The sequence below is a fragment of the Mastigoproctus giganteus genome, chromosome 9 (genome assembly GCF_048544385.1).
Source record: "Mastigoproctus giganteus isolate SK-2022 chromosome 9, ASM4854438v1, whole genome shotgun sequence".
Taxonomy (NCBI): domain Eukaryota; kingdom Metazoa; phylum Arthropoda; class Arachnida; order Uropygi; family Thelyphonidae; genus Mastigoproctus; species Mastigoproctus giganteus.
Genome location: NC_143583.1, coordinates 122568879 through 122587762, shown reverse-complemented (window position 1 = coordinate 122587762; position 18884 = coordinate 122568879). Strand labels below are relative to the sequence as shown.

Below are 18884 nucleotides of genomic sequence, written 5' to 3'. Positions count from 1 at the left end.
TGCACCAGGATCTAGATAATTTGGGCAGATGGGCTGAGAAGTGGCAACTGAAGTTTAACCTTGACAAATGCAAAGTACTGCATATGGGTAGAAGTAACCCCAGAGAAACGTACCAACTGTGTGGTTCTACACTTAAGGTGGTAGAAAATGAAAAAGATGTGGGAGTAATTGTGCAGTCAGATATGAAGTTTTCTGAGTAATGCAGACAGGCTGCCAGTCAGGTCATGGGATTCTGTCAATGATATATAGGAATTTTGCTAGGGAAAAGGAGGTGATTGTCCCTCTGTATAAGGTAATGGTCAGGCCACACCTTGAGTACTGCGTACAGGTCTGTAGGCCTCATTTTAGGAAGGATGTAGATTTGCTTGAGCGTGTACAGAGAAGGGCAACAAGATTGGTGAGGGGAATGAAGGGATCTTCTTATTTATACTTCATATGGAGTTCTGCAAATTGCAGTATTTGCAGAACTCTATAGATCCTGAATTCTAATAGGATCCTTCCACTTGTTCAGCTTAAGAACCTAAGGGGGCATAAATTCAAATTAAGAAAAGACAGATGTAGAATAGATGTGCGGAAATTTGCCTTTAGCCAGCGGGTGGTTAATTGCTGGAACAAACTTCCATCTTTCGTTGTGGAAGTTGATAGGTTAAATAAATTTAAGGAGGAATTGGACAGGCATTTGGAGGGAATGGTGTGATAATTTTTTTTTTTTTTTTTTTTTTTCTTGGCTGATGCTGCATAAGCTCATACACTTGGTTTCTTGCAGCACATGCCACTACTACTACAACTATTATGATTTTGAAGAAAATATATGAGAACGCTACCTCTTTTATTAGAGTAGACAAAGGCAGTAGTAAAATTAAAATTGAGAAAGGAGTTTGACGAGGGGAGACAATATCTCCAAAGTTGTTTACTGCTGCCCTCGAGGAAGCTTTCAGAAAGGAATCAATCAATGTGGATGGAGAGTGCCTAAACAATCTACAATTTGCAGATGATGCTGTAATCATAAGCCATGATCCCAAAGAATTAGAGGAAAATCTTAATCAGTTATACACAGTTAGTAAGGATTTTGGACTAAAGACGAATATGGCTAAAACAAAAGAAATGATGAACAAGTATGCCACAGAAAGGGATATAATCATTTGAAGGAGCAGTAATTAAAAAGGTGGATTCATATATTTATCTGGCACAAGTCATTAGCTGTAATAATGATAAATGGCTGGAAGTCAACAGAAGAATAAATTTTGGATGGATAGTATTTAGGAAATAGTGTCACTGAGGAGCAATATCCCAATTTGTCTGAAATGTAAAATAATGAACCAACGTATACTCCCCCATGACTTATGGAAGTAAAACTTGGACACTCACCAAAAGAATGGAAGAGAAGCTGAGAACTACACAGCGAAGAATGGAACGAATTATATTAGGAACCAGACTGTTGAATAAGAAGAGAAACACATGGATTTGGCAGCAAACTCAAGTAAAGGACATTCTTATCAAAACTAAAATGGTTTTGGGCAGAACACAGCTCAAAGACATGATGACAGATGGACTAAGAAAATAACAGAATGGTACCCAAGAGGAGCTAGAAGAAAACCTGGAAGACAACAACAGAGATGGACAGATAATTCACGAGTTCGTGGGTAATAAATGGATGGCCACTACACAAAACAGAATGAACTGGAAAGCTGCTGGAAGAGGCCTTCAACCTGTAGTGGATTGAAAATGGCTGATGATGATGAATGCATGAAGAGTCACTGCTAATAATTGGATCAAGAGTGCTACTTTCTCTTGTTGCCTCTCTAATATGCTGGTGTAGAAAGCAATTGTCCAGTAAATCCACAAAAGTCTTATTACTGTGAGTGACCAACCTAAAAGTTCCAGTCAATATTTGGAAAGTTAAAATTCCCCATTATAAGGTATTCTGATTTTACTGAGGGATTTTATAGTTGGGAGCACAAAAAATATTCTTATCAAGCAAGACTGGATTCTGCAAATTGTAGTCTCTGGAAACAGCATCACGGTGACCTAATTTTAGCGTATAAGGCTTTAAATGGGTTAAGTAAACTAAATGCAGATGGCACCTTTACTCATTTCCAGATGATGTACACAAGGGGAAATAAAATTAAACTGAAAGATGATGGCTGTAGAATAGTTACGTAGAAATTTCCATTTCTATGCAACTGGCTGTTGGAATAAATTTCCCCCTTAATGTTGTAGAAGTGTGTAGTTTGAATAAACATAATGCAGCATTGTGTTGGTGATATTATTATGGATCTTTACCATTTAAGACTAAGGGGGCATTTTCCTGAAATAAATCAATTTCTTGCACCACTGTTCTTTTCAGGTACAATATAAAAACATGCTCTTTAAATTCTACATTTGGGAGGAAGGAGTACCACAGAGTTCAATGCTATTTGCAATTCAAGTTAGCAACATGACATGGCATATCCCAAGAACTGTTGAAGCTTACATATATGCAGATGACCTTACCATTTTCTCTCAGTCTCAAAGTATGAACATCATTGAATAGAAGCTCCAACTTGCCATAACCAAAATAGAATCCTGGACTTTATGGAATGGTTATTGACCATTAGAAAAGAAATGCACAGCCACTCACTTTTGCAAGTGACTTTCTCTCTGTCCTGATCCTGAATTACAAATAAACAAAACTCCAATCCCACTTATTAATACTGATAGATTTCCTGGATTGATTTTAGACAGCAAACTAAACTTCCACGCTCACATCACTCAAGAACTACTTGTCTAAAGCTTTTGAATATACTTCGATCAGTCTTGTCCATGTCATGGGGGAGCTGATTGGTATACTTTACTAGACCTCTACAAGTCTCTAATCTGTTCATGCCTAGATTATGGTTCTCTGGTATTAAGACTCTGCTAGGATAAGCACATTAAGATGGCTAAGTGTCACCTAGCACAGTGCTCTGAGGACAGCCCTGGGAGCTTTCAAGACTTCTCCAGTCCAAAGCCTTTACATCGAAGCACATGATTCGTCATTACAACTTCACAGAAAAATATTGCTGTCTCTTACTATGCTACTAAGATCTGAAGTTTCCTATTGCATCCCATTGGAAGTACCTATATAATATCCAGTGGGATTCCTTTTATGAGAGTAAGCCACGAGAAAACCAACCTGCATTTCTCAGACTTAGAGAACTTCTTCATACTTCGAATGTTGATCTAAGTGACATTTCTCAGGACACAACTCTTCCTGTACCACCTTGGTTACATGTTCATGTAACCAGGGTGGTACAGGAATATGATGACCACTTTCTCTGATTGGGGGAAGAGTTTTTTTTTTTTTTTTTATCTTCTTCCAATATCAGACAGTTGCATGCAGCTCATTCTACTTTCAACTCGATTGCCTGTGCAATATACACTGACTGATCAAAAGCTGACAATGAGTAGGTGCTGCAGCGGTTTTCCCTTCATTTACAGCCTCATTACCAGCCACATGCAATATCTTTACTGCGGAGTTGTATACTATAGAGCTAGTACTTGACCAGATTGTTGAATGTTCCATTTCACCTGCTCTAATCTATACTGACTCTCTCAGTGCAGTCTCTGCCATAAGAGGAAAATTTCTCTTCCTACCATCCTCCACTGAAAGCTATTCACTACCAGTTACTCTCCTGTAGCGAGTCCAATCAATCAGTAATGTTTTGTTGATCCTGGGACAGTGTGGAATTCTGGGAAATGAATTGCTGATTCTGCCACTAAACAACCTCTTACCACATTCTACCTTGGAGTTCCTTATACAGATTACAAGCCTATAATTTGCAAGGCCTGTTATGTAAACTGATCACAGCTTTGGAAAAGTAATATCAACAACAAACTTTACCAGATGAAACACAATCCAGAGTTGTGGCTTTGTAGATTCGGATAAAACAGATGAGAAGTGGTATTGGCAAGACTGAGAATTGGGAATATTCATCTTACACAGCTGTTTTTATTATTGGGAGAAGATCCAGTGCATGTCCTGTCACATCCAACTTACAGTCCGCCACTTTTTTTGTAGACTGTCCTCTCTACTGATCCATCTGTTCTAACATCTTTCGGTCATTTAGCAGATTGAACGAAGGCCAGATTTTTCTTGGAAATCATGCCAACATAGAAGAATTCTTAACATACTTAAAGCATACTGGCCTATATGCATGTATATAATTCAATTGTTATAACATATACGAAATAAACTATGAACTGATACAATTTGGCCTCAGTTAGCCCTTGTGTTATTAAACTTCATACCAATAACGACAACAGCAGCATTGTGTGGACTTTTTTTGGAAAAGTGACAAAACTGTGCCCATAAACTTTACACAGAAAATTTACTAGATTAAGTAAATATAGTATTAATATAATTAGGAAATTCACTCCTAGTAAAAGACTGTTAATGACAACTTAAAATGAATTTTAGTATAGTCCGACTGGGATGGAGGCAGGACTAGAATACTCAACAGAAATTACAATAGTAGTTAAACTGTATAATAAAATTGTACTTTACCTTCCAAATAAGTAAGGATGTGGTTTAATTCTTTCTTTCTCAATGTGGTGTAATAATGGTGTGAAGATGCGCCAGGCTTCTGCTAGTTCGTCACTACGAACAAAATGCATTTGGCTTCCACAGAATACATCTAATATTAGGCGTTCGTATGCATCCGGAAGAACAACATTCTAGTGCAAAAATGAATTTGGAATTAATAAAAAATAAATTTTAAAGTGTTTTCAAAAATTCGCTGACTAAATTCTCTAATTTTTAGAATTTTAGTCATTAAAATAGAGATTATTTGTTTAATGCTTTTTATCTCTAAAATAATTTCCACCAATTACAAAGCAATTTTAGAGCAGTCTGATACCTTGTCTACTATGTGCTACAACACATTAAAAATTTCTTTTTCACATGCAGAGGTGCAGTTCTTGAGAGTAAGAAATTACTATCAAGGATTAATTTTTTTTATGCATTTGAAATTTAAATTTTACAAAGTTTAAGACAAAGTAAAGTAATTCTAGAAGCTACTCTTCTTTTTATATCTCTAAAGCATTACTGTTACAGACCTAGAACAAAGTGGATGACCACTAAGATGGGGAAATCAACAATGGAAAAAGAAAGCTACACATGATGAATATCAAATAACAAGAGATACTGAATGCTATAACAAGTATGTAATACATACTATTAATTGAGTGGATTAGAGAGAGAGAGAGAACGAGAACACATTAGAATTATGGAATACCTTCTTAAAGCAATAATCACAAAAGTCATGAATGCATAGATACCATTAAGAAAATATAGTATGAGGCAGTTGCCAAAATGGATGAATACAGAGCTAGCCAGTCTAACAGGAAAAAAAAAAAAAAAAAAAAAGTAGCTTGGGAAAGTGATGAAAAGTACTCAAGCCCAATATCGATTTGGGAGTGGTGACCAATCAACTATTGGGGCTTAGTTCATCTACAGGAACTACTAATGGATCACGATAGTGTATATAAAATGACTGAGAACAACATACTGGTATGAAAGGGGGGAAATCAGATCCAGTGCAGTGCATAGTTGGGGCTGATGCATTTGTGAAATCTCGTAAAAATAGTCTGTCATGACAAAGACACCTAATCAAAGGATTTAAGATGAGCTCTCAAAACTTTACTGGTGCTTCAGGTGATATTGGTCCATCATGGGAAATTTTGTTCTCCTGCTTAGACATTGATTGAGAGGCATTAGTTTTCAGCCCAGCCCTTTTAAATATATCCAATAAATGGTAAGTGAAGCAAACTTAACATAGTATAGACATATAGAAAGGATATCAGTTTTTTTTTTTTCTTCTTCAGATATCTGTTTAACTAAATGATAATAGGCCCAGAGGAAGGTCAAGAGGGCTTACTACCCCAGGGGCTGACATCTGGTGAGTATGGGCTTGGCACACCCAGAGTCCTGAGTGTGCCAAGGATATCATCATTCTTCTTTTTCTTGGTAATTCTCTTTTATTTCTCTCTCTCTCTAGTAGTAGTAGTGGCATATGATGCAAGAAAGCAAAGCAAATGTATGAGCTTATGCAGCATCAGCCAAAAAAAAAAAAAAAATTCACACCATTCCCTCCAAATGCCTGTCCAGTTCCTCCTTAAATTTATTCAACCTATCAACTTCCACAACGACAGATGGAAGTTTGTTCCAGCAATTAACCACCGCTGGCTAAAGGCAAATTTCCGCACATCTATTCTACATCTGTCTTTTCTTAATTTGAATTTATGCCCCTTAGGTTCGTAATCTGAACAAGTGGAAGGATCCCATCAGAATTCAGCGTGCTCAACCCATTCAAGGCCTTATACACCTCAATCAGATCACCGCGCAGGTGCCTAATCTCCAGCCACTGCAATTTGCAGAACTTAAGCCTCTCTTGGTAAGAGGATCCCTTCATTCCCCTCACCAATCTTGTTACCCTTCTCTGTACACACTCAAGCAAAATCTACATCCTTCCTAAAATGAGTCCTCCAGACCTGTACTCAGTACTTGAGGCGTGGCCTGACCATTGCCTTATACAGAGGGACAATCACCTCCTTTTCCCTGCTAGCAAAATTCCTATATATCATTGACAAAACCCCATGACCTATCCTGGCAGCCTGTCTGCATTGCTCAGAAAACTTCATATCTGACTGCACAATTACTCCCAGGTCTTTCATTTTCTACCACCTTAAGTGTAGTTGGTACATTTGGTACACAGTTGGTACATTTCTCTGGGGTTACTTCCATCCATATGCAGTACTTTGCATTTGTCAAGGTTAAACTTTGGTTGCCACTTCTTAGCCCATCTGCCCAAATTATCTAGAACCTGTTGCAATAGCACACTGCCATTACTGTCATTAACCCTGCCAACCTTTGTATCATCTGCAAACTTCGACACTAAGCCTAATATACCTTCATCAATATCATTGATAAATATACAAAACAGTGGACCCAACACCGAACCCTGTGGGACTCCACTAATAACATTAGTCCACGAAGAGCAGCACCCATTAATTACTACCCTCTGTCTTCTCCCACTCAACCATCCTTTTATCCATTGTAGCAACTTGCCCTTAATACCATTCTGCTTCAATTTGTACAATAGTATTCCATGCACAATTCCTGAAATCCAAATATATGATATCAGAATTATTTTTTGCATCCAGTTCCTTTGTAACCACATCATAATATCCTATCAAATTTGTCAGACAAGACTTTCCCTTAACAAACCCATGCTGTGTCTGAATTATTGCTGCAGTCTTGTCTAGATGATCCTGTAATGCATCTTTAACCAGTGACTCCATTATTTTACCCGGAACAGAAGTTAAACTAACTGGTCTGTAATTACTCATGTCACCCTTCCGTCCCCCCTTTGTGAATTGGGGATACATTTGCACATCTTCAGTCCGTGGGGACCTCCCCTGAGTCCAAGGATGCTCTCATAATTATGGCTAAGAGTTTGCTTAGTTGCTTTGCCGCCTCCTTTAATATAACTGGATAGATCTCATCCACCCCAGGTGCCTTTCTTATGTTTAACTTCAACAATTTCTCCTCCACTTTGCTCTCAGTTATTACAAAATCATTAAGCACACTGCTACAATTTGATAACCTTCTGCCATTTTCAAACCTTAATAACTCCTCATGTGTGAATGTAAATGCAAAATACTCATTCAGTTTTTTTGCTATCTGAGCAGGATCATCAACAGTGGAACCATCGATATTAAGTGGACCAATCAGATTCATCCCCTTCCTTTTAGAGTTTATATAAGTAAAGAAATCCTTGCTGTTTTTCTTAGCATCTTTTGCCAAGGATTTCTCGTAATCTGCCTTTGCCTGCCTAACCTCCTTTGTGACCTGATTACAGACTAGCTTATATCTGCCATAGGCTTCTGAGTCGATTGATAATTTATATGCATCCCATGCATTTTTCTTCTCTGTCACAAGTCTCATTAGTTCATTTGATAACCATTTAGGCCTAAACCTTGAACAATATTTCTTAATAGGTACGAAACTTTTAGTAGCATCCACGATTAATTCCTTGAATGCTTCCCACTTAGAATTTACTCTCTCTTGGGGTAATTCAGAAAAAATTTTTTAGATGGTGTAGCATAAGCCTCAGGCTTCCTTGCACTATATGGCTAATAATAATAATAGTAGTATTAATAATAAAAAGGCTAGAGATTTAATAGAAAATAAGCATGGAGGAAACTAGTGAATGGAAAACTGATAGTTCAGGAGTTGATTTGTACTACTAGTACAGTGACCTGTACACAGTGGATATAATAAATTTGGACATTGATATAATTTAAATCTTTTCTCTATAATTTCAATTTGCACTCATTGGCTTTCCTAGTAACAGTGGTTAGAATGTCTCAGTAAATTCCTTGCTATTCTACTAATTTTGAACAGTGAATCTTTCATATGTGCAATAGAGACAAGAATGTTGTTTCAATGGCATTTGTAACTTTCATATGTGCTCTACAATGTGGGTGAAGTTAAAGAAAGAAGCTACAAAAAAAAAAAAAAAAACCCTATCTATGAACGACTAGAACCCCATTGGTAAACTGGGTTTTTTTTTTTTTTTTTTTTTAAGGAGCATTAGCAACTAAGGCCATATTGCTCCGGGAATATGCGGTGGTCGTTTCCTGACCTTTCCACATCCTCGGTATTTGGTGGTGATGGGCTCGAACCCCAGTCTAATCAAGAAGCATGTGTTAAGCACTGCTGCTCCTTCCCACCTGGCTACGGAGGCGCCTACTGGCAAACTGCTTTCTGTTAAGTGCTGATTGATCTGAATTATCACTCAATTGCTTAAACCTATAATGTTATAGTCTGTTGCCCATATGCCAATCACTTTATCTCCTGTTAGTATTAGTATAAGCCACAAAGCGCAAGGAAGCATAACAGACTTTGGATACACTGATCAAAACAAAAACAGATAGGTAATTGTTCAGTTGACCTTTCAATTTTTTCAGATTGTTAGCCTCAACTGCCTGCAGAGGAAATTTGTTCCAGTAATCAACAACTCACTGGCTAAAAGATAACTTTCTACAATCTAGTCTAAACATCTTCACTTTTAATTTGAATTTATGGCCCCTAGTTCTGGAATTCTTTATAACAGTGAAAATATTGCCTTCATTCATATTATTAACCTATCTCAGAGCCTTATAAACCTCAATCAGATCCCCTCTAAGGTGCCTGGTTTGGTTGCCAAGCTCTGTACTCCATGTAATCGTAAATCTTTCCTTGTATGATCATCCTTTTGCCAATTGTACTATTCAAGTTGCCCATCTGTGAACCCTTTTAAGAAGCGAATGTCTTTTTTCAGATGAGGCCTCCATACTTGGACACAGTATTCCAAGTGCTGTTTTACAATTACCTTATACAGTGGGATTACGACTTCTCTATCTCTACAGGTTACTGTTCGATAATTCATTGATAGGATGCTATAGCCTTTCTGGATGCTTATTTACACTGCTCATAGAACTTATATCCATCCTTATAACTCCCAGAGCCTCTTTCTTGAGAATTTTTAATTCAACCCCACCAAGCGTATAAGTTATTTTGGGGTTGCTATTCCCAAGTGTAAGACCATGCTGCATTGAAACCTAGCCACCACTTTTTTTTTTACCATTCCTGAAGGCTATTCAAGTCACCCTGAAGGAGCACTGCTTGGTGCTGACAACTCTCATTAACAGCTTTCACAATCTTTACTTTTTTTTAATGAAAACATGAAATTTATAGAACTTATAGTACTTAGTACAGTGTACGGATTTGAAGGTTGAGATAAAAGAAGATACTTGTTGACATTACACTTGAATTTATGTAGATTACAAAATTACAATTTTTGGAAAATATGTATGAAGGTAGGTTGTTCCAGAAAACAAGAAGAGAAGTTGGACAGTAAATGGATGTTGGTTAGTTACAGCATGTGTTCAGACTGGCTTGGAAGAGGGAAGATTACAGAAATCAATTCAGAAGAACTGTGTCCATGGAAGTGTCTATAAAAAAGTCATGCAAATAGAAATAGAACATCTATACAACAGAGAATGGAGAGACTTTATAAGAGATGGGTCATAAATTAACCTAACTGCCATCTTTTGAATGCATCTAGAAATTTGATTGAGATTATGGGGAATTGTTCCCACCCCAGAAGTGGGAACAGTATTCCATAGTAGGGCAGATTTGAAACTTGTACAGTGTGAGCAGCTGTTTGGAAGAAAAGTAATGCTGAAAGTGAAAGAGAAAACAGTTTTTTAGATGCAGAGGAAGCAATATTTGTGACTTTCTTATGCAAAGAAAGATTAAAAACTGGGGTAATCCTTAATAGAGATATGTGATCTTGTCTAAAAATCTTAGTGTCATCAAAGATGAGCACAGGAGCAGAAGAATCTTTTTTTGTGAGATATAAGACAGGACTGAGTTTTAGAAGGATTGAAATTAACTAAGTTATCTTTGTCCCACTGGAGATCTGGAGATCAGCATATAAGAAATTGGTAGTGATATTCGAGAAGTTGATGGATTGACTTATTACTGCTAATGGAACAAGTTCATTAATACCATACAAGAGGAAAAGACTGGGAGAAAGAACTGAACCTTGGAGAATACCAGCATTAGCAAAGAACAGAGAGCTGTCTACCATCACCTGCATTGAGAGAGAGAGAGAGAGAGAGAGAGAGAGAGAGAGAGAGAGAGAGAGAGAGAGAGAGAGAGAGATCCAATTACAAAAAAAAAAATAATGTCAGGAGCAACTACTTGAGTCTCACCAAACTTTTCCATTTAATTTGTCCATAGATGGATAACATAAGCCAGAACATCACCAGTGGATGAACACTGATATAATCCGTATTGGTGATCACTGATCAGATGGAAGGTTTCTAGATTATGATTTGGTGGTTAATGGATTTCTCCATTACTTTAGAAAGAGTAGACTCAAGTGCAGAAATCCCTCCCATCCAATTATTGGATGGGAGGGATTTGTCATCCTTTTTAGAAACTGCTGGATACAAGCAAATTTCCAAGCAGAAGGAAAACACCAGTGGAAGAAGAAAGTGTAAAAAGGTAACAGAACAGGAGTGAGCACAGGTTTTGAGAATAAATTGAGAAATACCATCAGAACCTGGAGCTTTCTTGGCATCAAGACTATTCAAAATTCTTCCGATATCCTTTTGACAGAAGACTACAGTAGCCACTGAGTGAAGTGTACCGAGAATGATAGGAGGCAGTTTATCAAACTTGTCAATACAAACAAGAGTTAGAGAAAAAAGTAGAATCACAGCAAGTCAGCTTTTATCTTTAGCTGAAGTGAAAACAGAACTATCAGGTTTTAAAAGAGGTGGGAGTACAGATGGGCAAAAGTTGTGGCTAATAGCTTTGGAAAGAGACCAGAATGCTTGAATACTGTTTGGACAAGAAGTAAGTTTTCTACTCTTAGCCTGTTTGAAATCTACTTTAGACCGATTAATAACTGATTTACAACCGTTGCAAGCTTTTGTTTAGGCAGAAAACTAACTTGAAGATTTGGATGCAAGCCAATAGTTATGTGTAACATTATTATCTTGAACAGCCTTAGCACATGTGAACTATAACCCACATTCCAATACTGAAATTTTTGATCATGCACATGATTCTTGTCATTGTTTCTAGTTGGAAGTAATCCATATAGCTGTGGTGGATTCCAACATTAATTGCAATCATAGAAACTGCAAACATCCTATTATGATGGTTATTTTGCAGCATAATAAAAGATGGCAAGCTAATAACATGATTAATGTATGCTGGCCTACTTATGCAGTCTGACAGATGATATTTTGTTCCTCCCCTCCTTTCACCATTCATGATCTGCAGTGGTTTGTTGCAGCACATGTATATATGTTACAAATCATTATATTCTATCATTATGGAATATAATGATGTATGTCATACCTACTTGTCTTCTAAGTTGATAAAGGGGGCCATTGCTCCAAAAGTATATTTTGTTTATGTTCTTATTGCTTTTTAATGCTTTTATTACTTTTAGCATTTATCTGTATATATTTTTTATTCTTAATAAGTTTCCCTATATTATATTTTATTTTTATTTTCACTGTATTTTTAATAGTCTTATGTTATACTTTAATCTTTCATTGGTAGTGATAAGATTATTTCAGCAGCCTTACCACATTAATTGGAAAACCCAGGTTTACATAAAGGATTAGATTTTAAAGTGGAGTGGGGAATAAAGGATTTCATCCTTACAAGAATAATCTCACAGACATGACCTGAGCAAACACTGTCACTCACAAGATTTAAAACAGAAATCTAACCAAGGAAAAGAAGAATGCAAATCTTACAGCTATCCCATTTTGCACTCTTTTATGCCAAACAACATGAGGCTGAAAATTACCAAGAGAGAAAGGCTTCTTTGGAGAAGAGATCACTACCAAGTTGTGAGAGTGCCAAAATGGCTGCCTCCTTGGTAACACATGCTGCAAATCGCTCTATGAATATTGATAGTTAATCAGTTTAAAATAGTGTCAGCTTTTGGATTTGTGCTATACAAGGGTTTTAAGGAAGAGGAACTCGGTGGTGAGATCAGTTTCTTGTTTTTCTGGGCCATTTTTGTGCATTTCAACTCGTTCATATCCAATGCTAGTAACAACGTGTCTGCTCACCTTGGCGGCATTGGTTTCGAATTGGAGAGTGTGACAAACACATTTTTGTTGCTACCACGGTTGAACTGCACTATTGACTGAGGAGGATGACCCCCTGTGAGTACAATCATAGTTGAAGGTCACTTGCTGCTTAAGCTTCCCTTTAGTGAGTGCTACTTGGGCACACTACGCCTATAGCAGTAATTGCTCTCCTGTGACCACCTGCTTCTCACAGCATTCATCTTCCCACTACACTCAAATGAGAAAACAAAAACTTAAAATATGTAACTGAATGTAGTGTGCCTTGGTGTTACAACGAATATAGTTTCTTTTGTGTTAAGGAAGCATCGGCGACACATTTGCAATACTCCAAGATACTGAACGTGAATGGGTAATTTTGCTCCCACAATTTCAGCAGAAATCACAATTGTGCCACCACAAATAAATTTGACTGGGGAAGGGGCCTCCCAACTAGTGTGTACCCTGGGCTGAACGAGAGCCCCAACTTCCTTGTGACTGAGTTAACCTTTAATTTCAAACTATGCGTTCAGTGACCGCCCATAGATATGCCATAGCAAAGGCAGACTGGGAACTCTTCCAGACCACTCTATGGAATAGCATACGACAGACAGAACTCCAACGTATCAAGGACACAAGAATCCTCCAAATTAAAACAACAGGAATCATAAAACAAGCCAGCGACACAGCCATCAGGAAGAAAAATCAGACACCGGGGGGCAGTGCCCTGGTGGAATCAGAACCTCCAGCAACTCGGGAAGGAGGCGCAGGAAAGAAGAAGACTTCCAGCAAGCCAGGCACTCCCGGCTAGTAGCAGAAATTGAAGCCCTATGACAGAGCTACAAACAGGCAAGAAATGCCTATACAGCACAAATTAGAGAAAGCAAAAACCAATCCTGGGAATGCCTGGTCTCCAACAAATTCCCCAGAGGGGAAGTAGTTGAAGCCACTAAAATGCCCCAAGGATACATGACTTGGGAACACACCATCAACAATATCCTTGATGCTGCCTTTCATCCAGAGATACAAATAATGACAGCAGAACAGACCCGAGTTTGCCAGGCCAACGAGACTCACCAAATGGCAACAAAATAGCACCCTTTCACCATGGAAGAGATCAGCAATGCAGCAGCCTTAATAAAGGGAAATAGATGCCCTGGACTGGACTTTCTGGAACCTGAAATTATCAAAAAAACAGCAGAGTATGCCCCAAACTTACTATTAAACCTATATAACCTTTGTCTCAGTGAAGGCACCTTCCCGACTTCCTGGAAGATGGCAATCGTTAAACTCATCCTAAAGAATCCGAGAAAGCCACCACACCTTCCGAACTCCTACCGGCCCATTGCCCTTCTGACAGTCATCAGTAAGCTATTTGAACGACTACTCTACACACAGATCCAACATTACTATGATGAGGCTGGCCTGGTCTCAGCAAACCAGTTTGGCTTCAGGTGGAGCACCTCTGCCATGGATGCCCTAACTTACCTCCTGACCAAAGTCGACAGATGTAATACAAAGCACTTCCTAGTGATAGACGTGGACTTCGGTGGGGCATTTGACTCACTTTGGTGGCCGAGAGTCCTGGCAAGGCTGCACGAAACCAACATGTCGGAAAACCTCTATAACACCATCAAAAGTTACCTAACCAACAGAACCATCAAAGTCACTGCCCCCTATGGCACACTCTCCAGGTGTGTCCATCAGGGCTGCCCTCAAGGTTTGGTCCTTGGCCCACTACTGTGGAATATCGTCTTGGGCACCTTTCTTAACATCAATCTCCATGAAGTACAATCTCAGGCATTCGCAGATGATCTCATTCTGACGATACGGGCAAACTCAAGAGCTGCACAAGAGGTCCACGCAAATCAGGACCTGATCACTCTCCAAGAATGGGTAAACTGAAACCAACTCAAAATATCTTCCACAAAATATCTTCCACATAGAATGAAGTAGAGAGATTTTAATCCAGAGAAGATCAAAAAGAGGAGATTCAAAATTACTAAGTCTCTTATAGGGAATATCAGAGTGGGCATATGCACAAGTACCACCTTTGAAGTGAAAGGAATCACACAGTGAATTATTAGGACAACCGAGATGAGCAGTGGTGAATGAATCAATCATTGATAATCTATCAGAAAAAGTAAGTGGACATCACCGAAATTGAAAAGACCACATATTTGTGAAATGAACGAGGGAGTGTTTGGGAGGTTTAGACTTTAGACCTTTTTGCAGATATATTTGTTGTGTTAGTTTGATTACTCATAAAGTATTCAGTAGTGAAGAAAGTGGAGGGATGTGTTGTATGAAGTAATGAAATTTTTGTATGTGGTTGTACACACAGCAAGAATATACCCAGCTCATTGGCACAATATGGCCCTAGTGTGGTAAGCATACAAAAACCATTTTAGAGCTGTACCCTTGAAATGTAAGGAGGATTGGATCTTTCCATAATGCCCATCTCATAACCTCAAAAGCCATCAATCATACTGCATGATGGAAGAGATGGGGGGGGGGAATAGTTGCTGGAACTTTACTCTGGAGACTGAAAACATGGGTTTCAAGCCTTCAATAAACAAAGTTGTACTATTGCTGTGTGCGATGTGGATGCCACACCTCAACTCCTGCTTATGTTGGTTCACACCTGGGTGGTCATCTCCGATATGTCAGGTGATGTGTTTCAGGACTTGCAAATGGGGTTATACCCAGGGGTTACCAACAGTCCCAACATCATGAAGGCCAAGGATTTGGTTGTTGCAGAACACTGGACTTCATCAAAATTCAGTCCACTTGACTCAAGCGTCATCTAAATATCAGTTACATCAGCATTCTAGACACCCAGTTGACAATCCCTAGCTTGCAACACTTGAATGTTTGTGACAAGCCTCAAGGCCCTCTCGTCAGGAACCGAGTCCGAATGCTTTACAAAAATCCAAATTAAATCCAACCAACTGCAAATTTTGACATCACACAGTCTATCCCTTTGTTGAATTCATTTATGAAAATCAGTAACAGTGATCCAAGAACCAATCCTTGGGGAACCTACTTTTGACTGTTACACCAATCTGAAAAATATCTTATAATCACAACCCCTGCCTCTTGCCATTCTTGGATCCATGTTAACCATCTTGCCAGTAATTCAAACATGTTCCACCTTATACAGTAACCTCTCATGAGGAAAGCCAAATGCCTTGCTAATATCCAAATAAACTATTTCAAAATTGTTCCTTACATACAGCTCATGAGTGAATGTGTCAAAATAACAGTTTAGTTGTGAGCATAATTTTCTCTTAACAAAACTATGTTGTGTTCTTCAGAATGCCATTTTTCTATATAAATGTCCTCAGATTGCACTCATAATCATTGATTCAAGATTTTCCCTTCCACTGAAGTCTGATTAACCAGTCTGTAATTACTGACTTCACTCTTATAGCTGCTTTATGTATTGGCAATATATTGGCACTTCTCCAATCCACAAAGGAATCTCTCCTGAGTCCAATGATGCTCTCATAATTAACCTCAATAGTTCAATACACTCTCTGGCGGCCTCCCTAAAAATTACTGGGTATATTCCATCATCTTCAGCAGCCTTACTTTCTTTAGGCTCGAAAGTAATAAAATGTTATCTGTAATTTTAATCACTAATTTCATATGTTTCAGTTTCATTTGCACAGCCTCTCCTCAGCACGAAGGGTCTTTTGTCAGTGAAGACCGATGTAAAGTACCTATTAATTCATCAGCAAATCACCCGGGTTATCTAATGCTTTCCCACACCCATTACAGAGGGTCTAATATGATCTTGTTTTCTTCTTCTTTGTGTTCATATACACCAAAAATTCCTTGTCCTTATTCTTTGCTCTCTTATTCAGTGCTTTCTTACACTCAGCACCACAGAAAGTACCCTAAGTTTTTCTGTGGTACTATTACAGATCAACGTGTAGCTGTTATAGGCTTCAGTACCTTTCCCCATGCCATCTTTTTCTACTCTATTAGACTGACCAGCTCTGTATTTATCCATTTCGGCATCCTCCTCATGTAATATTTTCGTAATGGTATATGTGATTGTGGCTTCTGTGATTATTGCTTTAAAGGTATTCCATAATTCTAATATATATTCATGCTTCCCTTGCAATCTGCCCAATTCATAATGCCATGTAGCATCTTAAACTGTCATAGTCCCCTGTTCTGAAATTAAAACCCATTCCTTTACCTACTGCATCATCTTTCTTTATCTTCCACTAATGACTGCATGATGACTACTGGCAAATGGTTCTTTTATTGTAAGTTCTGTGATATCACCTGATTTGTCAGGTTAGTTATATGCTCAGTTAAGCCCGGATAGTAGGGAATGTATGCAGTGGCTATTGGAGTAAAGGGCTCGCCTCTCCTCTGATTTTCTCCAATATACTTTTGTATAATCCTCTGGGGGTAGCCACACTTTGTAAGATCTGCCGTGATCTTACAAAAGTAGACGTGTCACTTTTTCATTCCAACACAGGCAGTTCACAACTTTATTAAGATGTGGTAGGATAAATTAGCAAAGTGGTCAGTTTCAGATTCATTCTGTACGAATAAGGTGCATAACAAGAAACCTTGTTGATAATCTGACTGACTGAGCACACATATTCTTAGTTTACCAAATGAATAGTGGGAAGCTGCCAGTAAGTGGGAAAGGAATCTGCCATGGTTTTTGTAGACTGAGTGCTGGTGTTCTCCATTCATATCTATTTGCCTTTTGCCATCATGGATATTGGGAACTCCATTGACCAAATGCCCAGAGGGAAAAATTTGTGTATGACTGATATGTGCTCTGTTTAGCAAACATAGTGGTAAGCTGCTAGTAGCAGAAAAGCAGTTTGCTGGTAGATGTTTCAGTTTCTTTCTTTATCTTTGTCCAATATTGCTCGACCAGTTAATGCACATTTTTGAGAATGTTTAGCAGATTTTAATTTTTATGCTAAATGCTGTGCCTATTACCAGTGCCATTATTTCTTGAGCTTTTTCTTGAACAGTGACATAATCCCCCCCCCCAAAGCAGTGTAAGTATCTTTCAAGTTATAATAATTTTTTAAAATTAATTTTTATAATCATTTGCTTCTCAACCTAAGAATTATTTTAGTGCCATATATTCTAACTAATCTGGTTTAAATGGTATATCTATGTTGGTTGTCTTTTATTGCCAGTTAATTTAGTTACTTATTTCATCTTTATTATTCTCCTCCCCCTCCCCATTATAGTATCTTTGTAGCATTTTTGATTGAGCTTCCATCAAGGTTTGCACCCAGGGATATTTAATAATTTGTGAAAATATTCTTTGGTTTGTAACTTGAGGACATGGCCATTACAATTAAAGTATCCCTATTCAAAGCTATCTGGAGTGTCATCCATTGACCAGATTGAAGTGAAATTTGGTTTACATGTAGTGCATAGCATGGTGAAGAGAATGGTAGAAGAGAAAAAGTTCATGTGCTACCCCACTAGGGGCAGAAATGGCATTGTCTTGAGAAGGGGAAAAAAAGCTTTGCCAATGAACTATTACTACAATGCATGTTAATGAGTGTGACATTAGTAAACACCAGTGTATTCTATGTGAATCCCATTGCTGTCAGTGGACAATGGTATTATGTAGGGAGCAATGTGGTGAGCAATGCTGTACTCTTCAGATAAATGGGGCTACAGATTATCATGGTACACCATACTCTTTACATACTCAGCCACAGCTTCAACCACTCCCACAGCCAGAAATCATAGAGGTTAAGGTCAGGTGAAATGGGCAGCTACAATGTTGGCCAGAACTGATTGATCATTTTTTCATTTGTGAAATATCTTTGAAATGGGTCTTGCAGGGGCACAGGAATGGCAAAGATTTCCAGCATGTTTCATTATCTCTCTCTCTTTTTTTTTGACAGGCTTTACAGGATGAATGCCCTCAAAGAAGAAATGGTCCAATGAAGAAAGAAGTAGCGAAGCCACATTAGTGTTTTCTGACACAAGTGTTGCAGTTATCACTTCTGAAGGAGCATGAATACTCCTTCAGAAGTGATCTGGGCTTAATCTCTCCAGGGATCATTGTTGCCACTGGATGTTCACCAACATCACTCACTTTAAGCCCTTGCAACGTGCAAATTTTGTATGGATAACATTGAATCACCTTCCATAGTGTGGAAGCCGATATGCCCAACTGCTCTGCAGTAGAGCCAGAACTAAATGCTGCCCTG

The 18884-nt window shown here is 38.3% G+C and overlaps 1 protein-coding gene across 1 annotated transcript in view; it reads right to left on the bottom strand.

The window, feature by feature from the left end:
• The window catches only part of LOC150080693 (glucose-6-phosphate 1-dehydrogenase-like), a 165509-nt gene that overhangs the window by 17473 nt on the left and 129152 nt on the right, over nt 1-18884 (bottom strand). The window contains exon 10 of the mRNA XM_090381511.1: nt 4526-4695. Within this exon, the coding sequence (XP_090237637.1) occupies nt 4526-4695 (170 nt within the window). The remainder of the gene's footprint in view (nt 1-4525; nt 4696-18884) is intronic.